The 17,706-nt window shown below is 34.8% G+C and overlaps 1 protein-coding gene across 4 annotated transcripts in view; it reads left to right on the top strand.

Annotated features, from left to right (window-relative positions):
- The window catches only part of CACNA2D1 (calcium voltage-gated channel auxiliary subunit alpha2delta 1), a 393,063-nt gene that overhangs the window by 284,383 nt on the left and 90,974 nt on the right, over positions 1–17,706 (top strand). For all 4 annotated transcript variants that reach the window (XM_080665796.1, XM_080665795.1, XM_080665798.1 and 1 more), the window contains exons 7-10: positions 494–625; positions 4,509–4,578; positions 6,950–7,000; positions 8,689–8,788. In XM_080665796.1, the coding sequence (XP_080521922.1) occupies positions 494–625; positions 4,509–4,578; positions 6,950–7,000; positions 8,689–8,788 (353 nt within the window). The remainder of the gene's footprint in view (positions 1–493; positions 626–4,508; positions 4,579–6,949; positions 7,001–8,688; positions 8,789–17,706) is intronic.

The following is a 17,706-nucleotide window of genomic DNA, read 5'->3' as shown; positions in this document are numbered from 1 at the left end:
TGGCCAGTGCGTGTCATGGCAGTTCCTACGTTGGGCATCTGCCCCCTGTTGGTCAGTGTGTGTCATAGCTACCGGTCAGATGGACGCACACCTAGCCTTTTATATATATAGATAGTCATTCTCAACAGGGAGCAGTTTTGCCCTTCCAGGGGTTTCTGATACTGTCTAGAGGCAGTTTTGCTCATCATAACAAGGGGGACTGTACTGACATCTCCTATGCAGAGGCCAGAGATGCTGCTGTGTATTCCGCAAAGCACACAAAGCTCCCACACAAAGATTACTTAGCCCAAAATGTCTAAAGGTCAACATCCTATAAAAATTTGTTTGAAGACAATTCCACATCTAAACATTTTGATAGCTACTGGATTAGAGTACTTTATAAGTAAAGCAGTGAAAATGTATATTGTTTTGTGTTTTTGTTTGTTTGTTTTTTGCAAATCAGTGGAGACTGATTCAATTATTAATTATAAATTTGTATTCTTTTTTTTGTTAGCAACTATTGTGTTAAATGAACTGAACTGGACAAGTGCCTTAGATGAAGTTTTCAAAAAAAACCGAGATGAAGATCCTTCATTGTTGTGGCAGGTGTTTGGCAGTGCCACTGGCCTGGCCAGATATTATCCAGGTAAGTGCTTAGTGAGTCACTAGGTACCAGATAAAATCCTAAGTACAGACTTAATGTTTCTTGAGAACACTGTTACCATTTCCTACATTGAAATAAAGAGATAGTTACCATGTTACTTTTAAAAGGAAAGACTACTTCTCTTTAAATGGCTTTGTATCTATCAAAATCACTTTAAACCTAAGAAGCACCTGAGGTATTGGCACCTGGAATCAGGCCAGGTAGCTGTGAGACCAGTGATCAGGTATCTGTATATCTGGAGCAGGAAGTGATCCTGAATCCTAAAACAGTTCTGAGATAAAGAGCCACATGCTGAGCATGGACCAGTGAGTCACATTGAGAATTGAATACAATTTTCAGAAACTAATTGAAATTTTTTCTCTCCAGATCTAGTTTATGTTTCTGTGTAAAATGCATTGAGGCTTTTCTTCCATCACAAATGTGGATTTGTAGAAATGAGTAAAAAAGGAAATAACATGCAATTTCAATGAAAGTAAAGCTTTCTTATGTGTTGGGTTGGATTAATTTTGAGGGCATCTTAGCAATGAGATATATTCAATGAAGATGAATGTATTTTATACATTAAAATGGATAAACCCTTGTTGTGATGCCCTTTATATTTTCTTATAAAGGAGGGTTTGGAGAAATCTATCAGAAAATGAAAAATTAATCACTAGTCAATCCTGAGAACCTGTTGAAAGGACTTTTAGTGAAATGTCTATTTCTTCATTTTTAAGAACAAGCTGACAAGCACAAATGCATTTTATTTCTCAAAGACATGGCCTGAGTTATGGGATACTTAAGTAACGACTTGAAACAGTATAGAAGAGAATTCTTCCTGAGACTTGACTTTTTCTAAACATGTTTAACAAATAGAATTAGTCACAATAAAAAATCACAAAAGTGAATATGTGGTAAAATAGAAATTGGGTAATATCTAGCTTTGTATGGCAATAACTCAGTATCAGAGGGAAGTTGATGATGCTAAGAAGGAGGGGCAAATCAGTATTGTAAGAGAGAACTAGGAAGTGGAGATTGCAAAATAAGAGAGAGAGAGAGACCATTGTGCTCAAGAATTGGAAGTAAAGATAGGTTGTGTTATAAGCCCTTTTCCAAGATGGCTCTTTTTCCAAATAGCAGTTGACTTTAAAAAATACTATTTAATCATATTCAATTCTTTCATTTTACATGCTAATTGAGGAAGAAGGTTTTAACCTTTTAAAGCCCTATTCACATACTTTCAAATGTGTTGCCATTTGTCCACTTTGTTTTGGGAAAAAAATCTTTAAAGGTTTAATTTAGCTGAATCCTTGAGATCCCTCCAGAATATTAGCTGTGGAAGCACCCTGTACTCTCCTGAAATACCTAGATTTGATCAATGGTTGGGCAGACGTTTGCTTTCCTAGATTCTCTGACTCTTGGGTATGGGTCTATAACCCCTCACACAGAGGTCCTCAAACTTTTTAAACAGGGGGCCAGTTCACTGTCCCTCAGACCGTTGGAGGGCCAGATTATAGTTTAAAAAAAAACTATAAACAAATTCCTATGCACACTGCGGGCCCGGGACGAGTCGGCTGCTAAGCAGGACAGGCAGCGGCACCCAGCGGGCCGGATAAATGTCCTCGGCAGGCCACATGTGGCCCGCGGGCCATAGTTTGAGGACCCCTGGTAGGAGGTTCATCCTGGACCTTGTTGTGGGAGCCATGATGCTAATGAGGGACTGTGGAGAGCCCATTCTGGGATGGCAGTAGTTGGGCAGCAACACTCAGATTCCTGAAAATCTTGTGAGCTATGCAACACAAATTTATTGAGTTAATTCTTAAAATAACAGTCCAAACTCATTATCTTGGCTTGGCATTCAGAACCATGACTAATACTCCATAGCAGATGACCGAGACAAGCCTAAAATAATGATTGACATAACATCAGTTAGATCCCGGCAACTGGACCAGGGTTAAAGGTATTTTTAGGTATGTGAAATTCACCTTTCTTTTTCTTTTAATGAGGAAAAATATGTGAAGCCTGTAGAATAAGAAAAATGCACTCGAACTTGCTAATTGGAAATGCAATTAGTTTTCATGTGAAATGGTGTTTCTACCAAGAGAATCAGCCTCAATGCATCATTATGAGCTGGATTATTTCCTAGCAGCTGAAAAGAAAAACTTATACTCTCTTGTTATTTTAGACTGTATTAACTAGAAAATGGATTTGTAGTTTGCATACTTTCTTAAGAATATAACTAACACATATTTAGTATTCTGATGTAATGTATAAACACCTTTTTTAAGTCAGCAGTCCAACAACTGACATAGTACAGCTTAAATATCATATGAAGTAGAAGTTTAGTTCAATAGATATAGTCAATGATAAACTCACAGTTCATTTTTGATTAGAGGAAAGTATTCTCATGAATGATTAATATCACCTTTAACTTTGGCTTTCAGAAATTATATGCCCACAATGTAGTTGTTATTCCCACCCCCTTCTTTTTTCTGTCATCCCAAAATCTTATTGGAAAGCAAAAGAGACTCTAAACTGAGCAACCTTTCACTTTTTGCAAGGATTTTAGAAGCCCTGATTTCTTCTCAAAACATGTATCTTTCATTCTGCATCATTATGAATCTGATCATTTCACTGTATGGTTATTAGTCCTTTTTACTATTTGATCTTCCACAGTCTGAGCCTATATAAATAATGTACCAGTTAATTGCCACAATGGGGTTTTACAACAAATTAATTAGTAATATCACAGAAGAAATCACATTGTTTAATTTTACCATAATATAAATATCTTAACTATAATCAAGGGATATGTCCTAATAGTAGATATTTCAGAAGGCTTCTAAGAGAAGATTCTTAATGTTTTTAAATACAAACCATTTAAGAATCATGAATTATTATTAGAAATTTCTCTAAGGGTTATATATCTAAACATGTTCAAGGAGAGGGCTTGTTCAGCATAAATGTATAGTCCAAATCATCAACTTCTAATGTCATCTAATGGGTCTAAGTGGTGTGTGTGTGTGTGTGTGTGTGTGTGTGTGTGTGTGTGTGAGAGATTGTGAGAGAAGGTTTGTAAAGCATTTAAATTAAAATATAGATTTAATTCTAATAAGTATACATTAATTACATTGGAAATCAATGCAGTTAGACAAAAGTATTTTTTTCTGATTACTAAAAATGGTAAAAGCTCTGAATTAACAAAAGGTTCTTGAATCTGTATTGAATTACTTCAAATCATTTAAATAAATTTAAGGAAAACAGTTTTTTTTGTGTAGTTTTTAAATTATAATTTAATCTTTTAATTATAATTTCAAATGGATCAGCCATTATCAAATATGTTAATAATAAAGTTAAAATTATGATATTGTATGATAACAACCCAAGAAAAACAGCAGTCTTTTTTATAGATCAAGATAGTATGGCTTGGATGAAAATATAAGGATTAAATAATTCAAAGCATAATTTCCATGAATGCCAAATCAATTTTCTTTAAAGGTAAATTTTTCTGTTAGTAGAGAAGAAATAAAATATATAATTTCTGGACACCTAGTAAAACATATAAGTCAGCACCCAGAAAATCCCTGTGTCTGCAAATTGTTTCTGAAATAATGTGAGAAAGAAAACATGTTGACTTTTTTTATACTGCTATAATGTTTTCCATTTTTTTGCCTTTTAAAAAATTATGCATAAAAATTGTATCTCCCATTTTGAAATTGTTGTGGATGAGAAGAATGTGTCAATGGTGTTTTTTATTTATTTTAAATACTATTTTTATAGGTCATGTCTAATGTTTTGATGTAATTTCTCTAATTTTTAATGTAACTTAATTTATCTCTCCCTTTCACTCTCTTATTTTCTTTTTTCCCCTTTCTTTCTCTTAAAGCTTCTCCATGGGTTGATAACAGCCGAACTCCAAACAAGATTGACCTTTATGATGTACGCAGAAGACCATGGTAAGAATTTTAGGTAATCATGAAGAGATTAAACAGACAAAAGTAGGCTACATTGTTTTGTGTGAAAAAGATGGATGGAATCTTTTCATTATTAGAATGAATATTGTCTAATTATTTAAATGGCTCTGGTATTTTTAAAACTGCTAACAAATGCGTACAGTTAAAAGTAAATGAAGATAAGTTCACATGGGAACATATCTTCATTTGAAGATTGTTGAAATTAATCAACAATTTCAAATGGACTACCTTTATATGCAATTTCATCTCCAAAACTCTTTTAGCTGGTGGGATTTCTATGGAAAGACCCCCAGTTTGCTTGGAGTAGATCTCTTATTGAGCCTCTGGACTGAGTAGGAGGTAGTTTGTCTTTGGCAGTCAACTAATGGGAAGTGGCCTCAAAGTATAAGAGCTGCCCCTCGCTATATATTGCGTAGGTTTATTTTTCAAAAAAATAAGTATTATTTGTTTCTCACTAGTAAAGCAACTCATTTTCCTAATATAAAAATAAAAAAAATACCGCCCTGGCTGGTTTGGCTCAGTGGATAGAGCGTCGGCCTGCAGACTCAAGGGTCCCAGGTTCGATTCCGGTCAAAGGCATGTACCTTGGTTGCGGGCATATCCCCAGTGGCGGGTGTGCAAGAGGCAGCTGATCGATGTTTCTCTCTCATCGATGTTTCTAACTCTCTATCCCTTTCCCTTCCTCTCTGTAAAAAAATCAATAAAATATATTTAAAAAAATAAAAAAATACCAATAACTTATAATGTCCCAACTTATGTGTTTTGATGTTTTAAAAATGTATTTAATATATCTTTTCTTGAATTAGTTAACATTATGTCCAATGTACTGCTCTGTAATCTATTCTTTTCATATCAATACCCTTTAGTACCTGTTTGTAAGAGATACACTTTACATCATTTTAAAATAGTGACTATGAGGTAACATATTTAAGAAATCCCGTATTATTCAACATTTAGATTATTTCTAACATTTTGCTAGGGTTCAGACAAATTCTAAGACATAATGGTTGATTCAAAGTAAACGTATTTAATGCTTTTATGATGCCCTGTTAAATATCCCAGTAGCAATTTACATGAACATCAACCATTATAGTCGTGCAAAATATTATTAATTCACATATTATGTTTGTTAATATTTCTCCAAGTGTGGTGGCTGTGAAGCAATGGGAGGTAAAGACAATTACATCACATGATTTGGATTCGGGAAACAGCTGTTTTGGGGGGAACTTAGAAGCTAAGTGCTAAACAGAAGAGGCAGACAACAGTCTTTCCTTTCATCTTCCCACAGAGAGGCACGTCTGCACCATTTGTTAAGATGCTAGACATTGAAGTAAATTTGCTTTCCATTGGAATATCCCAGCAGCTTCTCCCCTTGCCTTCTTAGAAGCAAACTTGGCTGCAAGTTATAAACTCTGTTTCATGAACATAGCACAGAGTCCTGAGTAGATACTAACTATGCTGGATGCTGTCTGTAACTAATTGACAAGTTATCTGGCAAACTTCTGAGAAGTGAGATTTGGGTAAAGAGGCATCAGAGATGAGTAGAAAGTTGAATTCAGGTTCAGCCCTTCCTGGTGGGGAAAGTAGGTCCCTGTGCCCTGGCCTCTGTGGCCAGGCAACGTGAACTTTGGGTTCATTCACCTGCAGTTATGTTTCTCCCTCTACAATTCCTAAATGATCTGAAAACTCTCCTACAGTCTCTTTAAAATGCAGAGATTCTAAATATGTAGGGCTGGGTTGAACTTGGAAATCAACATTTTAAAGTAACTCTCCAGGTGATTTCATAGATTCTAAAAAGTTTGAGAGCTACCACTGAAAAATCTTGGTAATAACATCATATATTTTTCTGTTTTTAATTTCTTTATTGTCCCTTTGTATTTCTGTTCTGTTGATGTTGCTTTTTCATGGTCCCAGACCACTTAGTTATATTTCGTTTACTTTTTGCACTTAAAAATATGACTTAGCCTTATGATTATTTATTCTTACTATTCCTTAGAATTTGTTTTAAATGTATAGTCAACAAATTGAAGTTCAGAATAATTTTCCCCAAAAAAATGGGCTTCTAGAAGTTACATTATTTTGCTCTTAGTATTAAAACATGTCTCTTCCTCCTTTTTTAATAAATATCTGAAAAACATAATTGAAACATTATGCCACTGGCATCTCTATTATAGATTTTTAACATGGACAATGCAAAATTATGAATAAAAGAGCAGAACATTGTTGACTGAGATAGAATAGAAGTAGGTTTGTTTGGAAAATACCTTATCTCCAATCAGGAAATATCAGGATAACAAATATCAATGTTTGCTATTTTGCAAGAGAAAATATATTTATTTGGAATTTGTTTCAGGTACATCCAAGGAGCTGCATCTCCTAAAGACATGCTTATTCTGGTTGATGTGTGAGTAGTTAAATGCTACATACTTATTTCTATACTGAGAATATAGGGTGGATTCATAGATAACAGTAATGTGTTGGGACTAGAGAAACGATTGGTAGGTTGGGGGAAAAAAACAAAATGTTATTATGATTACTTTTATATGCAGACAAAGAAGCCATATAAAGACAGTAACAAAACAAAAGTTATGTTATTGAAAATGAGAAGAATCTATATCAGAATTGAAAATTATGGCCTGGCATGGTTCTAAAGTCTGGGCTTTTTGAAAAATAGTAATTTGCTTCTAATTTTTGGGTTTATATTTAAAATAACTTTAGGGTACAGTCTGGCTAAAACTAAGCAGTTCCTGCTACAAAAAAAAAAAAATCATTCAGTTGACAACTAGTCATTAAGATTCAAATAACTTTGAGGGTTTTGACCACAAAACAGATAGAGTAAAATGTATTAAATGTCAATACTGGAACTTTCTCAAGAGAAATGCTAATGTATGTGAAAGAATTCCAGGAGTTTTTATATTGGTCATTTTATGAAAATGTTTCAATTTAAGGTGTGTGTGTGTGTGTGTGTGTGTGTGTGTGTGTGTTCCTCTAATGAAGTTGAAAATGAAATGGTAGAGCATAGAAAAAACATATATTCTTTGAAAACCACATGCATATCCCAAAATTGAATTTATATATATATTTTTAATAGGTAATTATGAGCTACTACGAGTATTGTATTAAGTTGTATTTCCAGAATTTTCACCTATTAGCATGGGGAGGAGAGGCAACTAAGAGCTGCCTGCAGTAGCTGTTACCCTAGCTCAGCACATTCAGGTCACGGAGATCTGAGTCAGAGTGGAGAGAGGATGGAGAGGAGGCCACTGTCTGGGAACAGAGTGAAGTGGAATGAGTGAGGAAATTGTCTGAAAGGGAAGGAAGGTTGAGGGGGAGGAGTACATTGGACTAAGACCTAGCTTGGCTATTACCAAGAAGATAAATAGGAAAGAAAAATATATTTGGGAATAATTTGTCATTTTGGACATTGAGCCTGTAGTTGTTTAACAAGCAGTGAAGTGTAAAAGTGGGGAAAAGTTGGGAGCTAGAGATGTAGAATTTGGGAGTAAGTTGTCTAGAGATGAGCCCCACAAATGGATGAGGTCATTCTTGAGCATCATAGAATATGTAGAGATGAGACAAATGAATACTGAACTCCAGAAAATATCAACTTTAGGATACAAAACAAGGCCTTTTGTCCACATACAAAAATATGTCTCTTATCATATTTGTTATGCTGCTTCATAATTATTGGTTTAATCAAGTAAAACACTGGATACCCTCGAGCAATGACCTTAAATGTTTACCTGCAGAGGTTGTAACCCCTCACTTCTAACTTGGATAACCAAGCTTGTATTAAGTTTATGTTTCTTGAGTAAGTGAATATGCCCTGAGTATCCATATTTTCTTAAAATTGTAATTTGACTTTTAATTTTTATCATTGTGCTTAGAAATATTTATATTCTGATGCTATATAAAAAACATTTATTTCTACACTATTAAAAATATGACTTTTTCTACTACTGATTTTTTAAAGACAAAATTATTTGAATATTATATAAAGATCTAGAGCCAGTACATAAATTGCCTTTACTTAAGGTATCTGATTTTGATTAAATAGATGGTCATTAATATGCATGCACCCATTTTTTATAGGAGTGGAAGTGTTAGTGGGCTGACGCTTAAATTGATCCGAACGTCTGTCTCCGAAATGTTGGAAACCCTCTCAGATGATGATTTTGTGAATGTAGCTTCAGTAAGTATAAGATGACTGCGCTTATGCAGTCATCCCATTTGGGGGGAATTAAATCTGCAATTTCTATCTCCTGTGACTTTAAAATACTCTGTAATGTTTTATTATGGACAGGCTGAGATATCTCTGATCTATTACAAGACTATCTCGGTGAGCGGTTCCTATCTTGTTACTAATTCTCCTTTATTTCTTCACCAAGGTCCTTTCTGAGTGTCTAAGGCTTTACCCACAAAGTAAATGAAGGAAAAACATTACACATATTCTCCTTTACTCAGAGAAGCTTAACCAGGTGACATGAACCCTTTTACTCATTGATATCATTGTAACTCTTAATAAAATTTATTTTTCAATTTAACGAGAGAACCAATAGATATTTAAGTGTGCTTCTTTTAGAGTTTTATTTCCCCAGAACCATCTTAGACCTTCCTATTCATAGAGTGAACTGAACTCTGAAACAAGTGAAATAGAACAAAATAAATGTTACCATGTCTCATTTTAATTCATAGAAGTGAGGCAAAAAATGTCATGGCTGGTGATTGATGGATATAATTTCCCATTTGAAGTGGATATATTCCTAGAGATGGACGTGAGGGAAGAGGAATTTGTGGTGAGGTCATTTTGTATCAAACACAGGAGAATGGCTTTGTCTCTGAAACCACTGGGAGGAAGAAGTTCAAGCACGTTCCCTGCCATGGATTTTTTCCCTTAACTAAGAGGGCACCTTGGGGAGTGAAAGTGGGCAGGAGAATGGGGCATAATCCCTTGTCAATCAGAGCTCCAGGTAACTAAATTAATGATATTTACTGAGAGGAAGAGGATTAGTCCTAAAGTGTTTTTAGCATGATATCCCTGGCTAAGGGTATCTATGAAAAATAGAACCCAGGATCAATGAAGCAAAACCCCCTGAAAAATGTCCATACGTGATGTAACTCTCTGGTTAATAAATTGGAGCTAATTCATAGTTTAAATAGTCCGGCTATACAAGGAACCCCTCAAACCCCTTATTGAGACTTCTTTTCATCTGGGCCAGAGGGGTGTCTCCAACATGGTACTGAAGGACCTGTCTGTTTTCTAGATCTGCCATATAGAATGCCACAGACTGGATAGCTTAAACTATAGAAATGAATTTCCTCATAGTTTTGGAGGTCAGAAGTTCAAGATCAAGCTGCCAGTAGAGTCCGTTTCACCTGAGTTCTCTTTCCTTGGCTTGCAATAGCTACCTTCTTGCTGCCTCTTCGCATAGTCACCTCTCTGTGTGTGCAGACCCCTTGTGTCTCTTCCTCTATTTATAAGGACACATGTTCCTAAACTAACTGCCTCAGCTTAACTTAATCACCTGGTTGAAGTTCTTATCTTCAGACCCTGTTTCATTCTGAGATACTGGGGTTGGGACTTCAACATAAGAATTTCACGGGGACACAATTCATCCCATAATAACATCTGGGCACCACCTTCCATGTCCAGATGTTTTTCTGCTTCTGATGAACCTTTAGAAACCTTAGCTTGTCTGACCCCGTGTGTTACCTCACCACTTAGTCTGTATCTCTCAAAAAAGTGATCAGAAAAAACAGTCATTTTGTTTCATTTGTAACGTATTGTTTATCACACAGCCATTGTGATGGTTGCTAACAAAATATGATCTTTGACATCGCAAAAGAGAAGGTCATAAATTCAGTACAGATGTGTCATATCTAAGTTTCTTTTGTTTAGGAACAGTCATTTTTATGCTTAAATCACGTAGAAGATGTCAGAATGAATGCTGCATCATTTCCTAGTGACTCTTGTTTCCAGTGCTGTGTTTTTGGTTACAGAAAGGAAGCCTGCTGTTAGGCAAAGCTCAGATGCAAGCATTATGTAGCTGTTTTCCCACTAATCCAGTTATAGGTTTTGACAGAAGTAAGTGGTAGATGATAGGAGCAGCAATTCAATTATAGCATGTTCTGCTTTACAGGCAAAATTTCAAATGTTGACACGGGAGTGGAATTTGTTTATGAAAGTGAGGGAATTTGACATTTTAGGAATAAAGTTGTGAGCTAGTGGATAATGAAAGGAAAATGTATGCTGATTATGGGCAATATGTGAAAAGTTAGCAAGTGAACAAGGTTGTCATATATTTCCATAAAATCACATATCTCCTTACTTAAGAATTAGCGGCAAATATCAAGATTGTATTAAGGTTCCTTGAGTGCATTTTCTTTCAGAAAGCTTTTATAATTCATGTGCATTAAAAAAATGCTGTCTTTGAGTAGTCATCAGAAAGAAATAATCAAAATATAATTCCTTGTAATATCTTTGCTATTAGTTGTAAGAGACAATTTTTTTTAACTCTCACCCAAGGATATGTTTTCATTGATTTTAGAGAGAGATGAAGGGGAAGGGAGAGAGAGAGAGAGAAACATCAATTGGTTGTCTCCCATACAGGCCCTGACCACTGGCAATTGAAGCCCCAACCTAGGTATGTGCCATGACCTGGAATCAACCCTTTGGTGTATGGGATGATGCTCTAACCTACTGAACCAACAGGTCAGGGCTGAGAAACTTGTTTTTTAAAGTAAACTTTCCACTTTACCTGGTTTGTAGTCATACCTAGATTGTGGTCAGTAAACAACAGTTTTTGGAGTGACAGTCTCTAAATGTAGTGCAAAATGTGGAGTGAGGAACCACTGCCACATAGGACCTGGGGAAGGGATGATCTTGACCTGATGGCAACATTAGTAAGGCTCACCTCTTATTAAGTGACCTACTTCCCACTCTTCTCAGACAATTCTGCCTCTTGGACGTACTCATTGAATTGCATAGGGATTGTGCATAACCTTTGAAACTACTAGTTCCATGACCTTGTACAAGTTATGTGAGGCTTATGAATCTGTTCCTTCCTCTTTGAAAAGGACAGATCATATTTAACTTGTCAAAAAGCTGTTGAGCACTACATGCAAAATGCTTTTTTTTGCAATTGTTATTATTACCATCATATTCTTCTAATACTTTTCTACCAACTGTTGGGAGACAGTTCTTCATGAATATGTCACATTTCTTCCAGGCTAAACATTAACAGCCAATCTGCTCAGCTTTATGTACATTCCAGGCGAGTGAAGGGAGAGCTGTCTTCTCCCGGAGAAGAGGTTTACATTGCCATATGGGGAAGATATGGTCTCCCTTTGATGAGGAGGATGGGCTGTCTGCCAGCAGCCCCTTGTAAGATCAGGGGCTCCCTCATGTGGGATCTCTTGCCTGAAACTCATCTATGGCCAGCGCGATGACCTCTGGCCCTTCTCTTATCCGCTGTGGGAATTGGGTTTTGGGTGCAAATAGGTCTCAGTCTGGTTACTACTGCCTTTTGTCTCTCACCAGAGGACTTGTATTTTGGGGGCTAGTATCTCTGAAACGGTAGAAGACTAACTCCTTTGCTTAAAAGTAGGATGAAATCTCACACACTTCCCAGTTCTTGACCTGATGGTTTAACACCAACTAATGTCAGTGGGGGTTTGTTGAAATTTGCAATTGCACTGTATCTGCAAGAGAGACACAATTTGGATTGTTCCTTTTCCTATGAGCTTAGAACTTTTGTTTTTTTTTTCCTTCTAAAATATGCCTCATGGTTTTCTCAGTTTAGGAACTTTTCTGCATATGATAATGAGCACAGTTGTCAGTTGTTGCACAATTTAAATTTAAAAGTTATTTTTACACCCTTCCAAAGCAGGCCCTCATTTTGCCAGTGCTCGAGTAAAAGAAAAGCTATTTGGCATGCCATTGCAGTTTTGTGACAAATGAATTCTGGGAGAGTAATTTCATTTCACGTCTTATAAAATAGTCATCCATTTAGATTTCAGGAAAATTGTATGTTGATTCATATCTAATTTATGTCAACAAATAAGAATATTACAGTTTATACCCTTGATTCTCAGAGTGGGGCTTGTGGCCAAGCAGCATGAGCAACACCTGGCAGCTGGTTAGAAACGCAGAATCTCAAACTCTGCCCCTGATCTAAGTAAGGATCCAGTATCTGCAGTTAGCAAGTCTCCCAAGTGATTCCTCAGCAGTGGGAAAACCAGAGAATCAGGGCTCATTAGGGAGGCGCATTTTGCAGAGACCAGTGGGTATCTGTCGGGGGCTTGTTATAACTAATCATGCTTATTCATGATTTAGATTTTAAGATCTTGGTACTTCATAGAATTACTAATACAATGGATGTTTATGAATGTTTTTATTTTGTAGCCTTTGCTTTTGGGAGGGTGAAGTTAAAAAAAAAACACAGGAAGAAGGAGTAAAATTAAGCTCATTTAAAAAAACTGAAATTCCCTCTTTTACATACTTTTAAAGGTAAAGACAGGTGCTTTAAGAAATTATCTTCATTTAAATCACACACAGAAGAAACTGAAGACTGTGAAGGAAAGACTGAAATAAAGGAGAAATTTAGGGATTATATAACAAGACAAGTAATCAAGGTTATTTAGTTAAAAAAAAAGATTGCTAGAGGATAACTTAATTGCTTTGGAAGTATAAGGGAAGTTTATAAGAAGGTGTGGACAAGCATGGTAAATATTTTTCCATTAATTATAAGGTGCAAGAAAGATGGCTTTGGTACTTAAAAATTAGTTGCATTTGGAGTTTTAGAAATAAAGTAATACTTAAAAATGAGGCAGAGGGAATATTTCTAAAACTGAGCTATTGTTTTTAAAATAAAAGTTATTGACTTATTTACTGGGGCTTGAAGGACTAGGTAAAGACTCCAAGCCCAATAAGCACAGATGTATGTAATTACATGTTGGGTAAAATTTTTCAAAGTACATTTATTCATTTAATTTTAAGTAAAGACAAAGAGATTGGCTAGGGCTAACCTGACCTATAGCCTTAGGGTAGCTCACAGTTATTTTAATTAAATTAAACTATCATATTTGCTATTAAATTATTTAGCAGGTTTAACTTTAAGAGAAATTAAAATATGAAGTGATAGTATAATAAGGTAGTTATTTGCAAATATATAGACTTAAACCTTAATTTTTGAATAGCAAAATCCCATTTCAGCAAATTCTTGGTCATATATTCCATTGTAAGGGGCTTTGTTATAGTGACAATTTGCATGTTATGTTCTCTTCTAAATTTCAGATACAAATATTGCCATTTGCTTTCCCTCACTTTTCTAGTATTTTGTTATATGATTCATGTTTATTGTATCCTTTAAAATATATTCCCCTAATGTTTTTCACTCCTCATGAAATCTCTCCTGCTTAATTAACCCTTTGGTCTATTGATAGGTATCTATTTATTATTTTTATTAATTTATACCATATCAAAAGTACAAATTTTTGGATGTGTATATTTCAAATTTATATTTTGATCCCAATGGAACTGAGTTAGATTGAATATAATTCCTTCAAATGTAGTTGGTATTTTTTGTTGATCCCAGATGCTATTTCATGTTTAAAGGAACTTATTGGTAATGTTAATAACCTTGTATCAAAATGCAAATAAAATACAGTAAAATGACACTTGGGACTTATGCAGAAATTTATTTACTCTTTCAACAAAGGTAGGTAGACTGAATTTTGAGTATGTTATGATTTAAGTTAATTGGAATATTTGTTTTAAAATGAAAACATCAAAATTTTTGATGGACCACCATAATTATAGGCAAACAGAAATTTTATCTTGGTAATGTTATCAACATTTTTATTATTTTATTATAATAGTTGCCATTTTCTTTTGACATACAGAATTTATTATTCCTATTTATTTATGTAATTCTTTTTCTGATAGTTAAAACGATCAGATCTAGCTCTGGTTGGTGTGGCTCAGTTGATTGGAGCATTGTCCAACCAACTGGTACACCAAAAGGTGGTGGGTTCAATTCCTGCTCAGGACACACACCTAGATTGCAGGTTGCATCCCCAGTCAGGGGAGCATACAGGAGGCAGCCGATTCATGTTTCTCTCTCACCTTAATGTTTCTCTCTCCTTTTCTCTCTTTTCTCTCTCCTTCACTGCCTCCCCCTCACCCTCTCTCTCCCTTCTGGTCTCTCTAAAAAAATAAAAACATATCTTCTGGTGAGAGTTTAAAAATTATTTTAATTACCTGATTTTATATTTTGAGGGCCTTTCCTTTTCATTTCAGAGAGGAGGAACCTAAAGCTCAGAACAGAGAATTTAATAAAATATGGCTATTGATGTTTATTAGTAGCAGTACCTGAACTAGTCCTGCTTTTCCTAAATTGAATTAAAAAGTGGAAAAATTTTTATCAAAATTTATTTTTTTATACAGTAGAACCAAGAAACCACAAAACAGCAGCCAGTGTTTGGGGACAGTAATATCAATTTGAGGACAAGAGTGTTCAAGTCCCAGAGTGCCATTGGCAAAGATATTCCCATTGTCTCAAACTATGGGTGACCACATCTTCTGGTTTTCCCAGAATATAGATTAATAATAGAATTAAATTCAAATTTACATTAGCAAAACTCACAAATTACCTAGTAGTACTTTTTTTTTAAAATATGCTTTTATTGATTTCAGAGAGGAAGGAAGAGGGAGAGAGAGAGAGAGAGAGAGAAACATCAATGATGAGAGAGAATCACTGATTGGCTGCCTCCAGAACGCCCCCCACTGGGGATCGAGCCCGCAACCCGGGCATGTGCCCTTGACCGGAATCGAACCTGGGACCCTTCAGTCCACAGGCCGATGCTCTATCCACCAAGCCAAACTGGCTAGGGCCCTAGTAGTACTTTTAATAATATATTTAGGATCTGCATCTTTTTAAAAGGAAAGAATATATAAGATATATGTAGAATAGTTGAAATGGAAATACAGTTATAAATGTGAAATTAATAATTCTTCCTGGAATGAAAAGCTGACTCATGTAAATATGTCAGTTTTTCTGAAGTTGATTGGTAAATGCAATTTTAATTTTACAAAAAAAAGTTCCAAAGTTCAATAGGAAGACAACTGAGCAAAAAGTGACAGGGTATGGCAGCTTACTCTTCTGGTATATATTGAAAATGATTAGACACCATAGACAAGAGTGTGTCAGGTGTTTGGGTTAGAAGTAGAGCTCTAACTCTTAGTAGCTGCATGATTCTAAGCCTCATTTTCTCAACTTTATAATGAAAATCATATTAAAAGTAAAACCATAAGCTTGGTGAAGGTCAATTGAATTAATATATGTAAAGTGTTTAGCTTGGCAAAATTGTTATCCTCAATATATTTTGGCTAATATTTTTATTACAAATAAGTTGGTGAAATGATGAAAAGAGTAAAGGGACTAAAAATACTAGAAATGTTTCTAAATTTTAATTGATTATAAAGAATGGATCATAGACCAATAATTATTCCAAAAAAAAGGGGGGGGGGAATTGGCTATTTGAGAAAACACACAGCTAAATGTAATTGTCACCTCATACTTTTGGGGGAAATAAATTCCAACATGACTGAATACCGAAAACAGACAGCTAAATGTAATTGTCACCTCATACTTTTGGGGGAAATAAATTCCAACATGACTGAATACCGAAATGTAAAATAAGTAACCAAAACCATCAAATACTAGTAAAGAACATAAATGAATAGTTTCCTGATTGATCAGTTTATGGTTTTCTAAGCATAAAATTACTTTAAGAAGTCTTAATAAATGGGTAAAAATTAAAAGCTAATCAACAAAGTGAAAAAATAGAACTTATATTTTAATAGATCATATGAAAATTAATCCATGAGAAAAATTTTACTTCTTAGCCATCAAGGAAATTTAAATAATTAAATGTTGAATTATCCTCTTTACCTATAATTTAGCAATTAAAGTATTAAGTGCTTATGAAGGTGAAGTAAAGTTTTTATACATATTATTGTAAATTGATTCAGTATTTCTGGAAAGCAATTTGGCAATAGATAAAGAATCTTAAAGTGATTCTTAACTGGGAATATAAATGTGTGTGTATGGATAAGTGTTATCAGCTCTTTTCTTTGGATTTTATAACAATTTTATTTATTATAATATTTTCTAGTTTACAAACATCCTATTAAAATAGAAAAACCAACATAACTAAACTGTGTCTTTAATAGGAATAAAAGTTAACCAATATTTTCAAGAGCACAGTTTGTGTTCACTTTCCTTCTTTTCCCTGCATTGCCCTCTGGTGTCCAAAATATGGATAGCTTCTGTTAATATGATTTGTAATGGTGCTTACTTAATATGCAAAATTGCTTTGTTTACAAGATATAATTTAAGTAATTTATTTAAATTAATTATGTTATCTAATTTAAATTATGTAAAGAAGTTTACTCATACCGTATAATTCTTAAAAAGACCCATGTTCCAAAGCAGGCCGGTCTGGATTTTAGTTCTTGTTTTTGCTGAGCAACTGCACAGCTTAAGCCCACACTTTTCCTCTATTTCTTTTACATGCAAAAAAAGACTAAAGATCATTAGAACATGTTCTAAGGAATAATTTATATATAGAACAATTTTTCAAAAATCAAGGAATTATAAATGATGTTCAGTTTTCCCATTAGAGAATGCTTTATGACAAAGTACCCTAAAGCAGTGGTCGGCAAACTCATTAGTCAACAGAGCCAAATATCAACAGTACAACGATTGAAATTTCTTTTGAGAGCCAAATTTTTTAAACTTCTTCTAACGCCACTTCTTCAAAATAGACTCGCCCAGGCTGTGGTATTTTGTGGAAGAGCCACACTCAAGGGGCCAAAGAGCCGCATGTGGCTCACGAGCCGCGGTTTGCCGACCACTGCCCTAAAGTAATTCTGACTTTATGGGAGTTTAGAATCCATGGATGAGGTAAAGGAGTGGAAATTAAAGACATGCTGAGTGGTCAGACACATATTAAATGGGCCACTTCTCTTTCTCTGCTGTTCTAAGTGGAAGAATATTCCCTTTGGGGTTTTACTTTTAGTTCTTAATGTTTTAGGGTAAACTCTGT

Source organism: Plecotus auritus (assembly GCF_963455305.1).
Source record: "Plecotus auritus genome assembly, chromosome: 4".
NCBI classification, from domain to species: domain Eukaryota; kingdom Metazoa; phylum Chordata; class Mammalia; order Chiroptera; family Vespertilionidae; genus Plecotus; species Plecotus auritus.
This window is presented reverse-complemented; position numbering and strand designations above follow the sequence as displayed.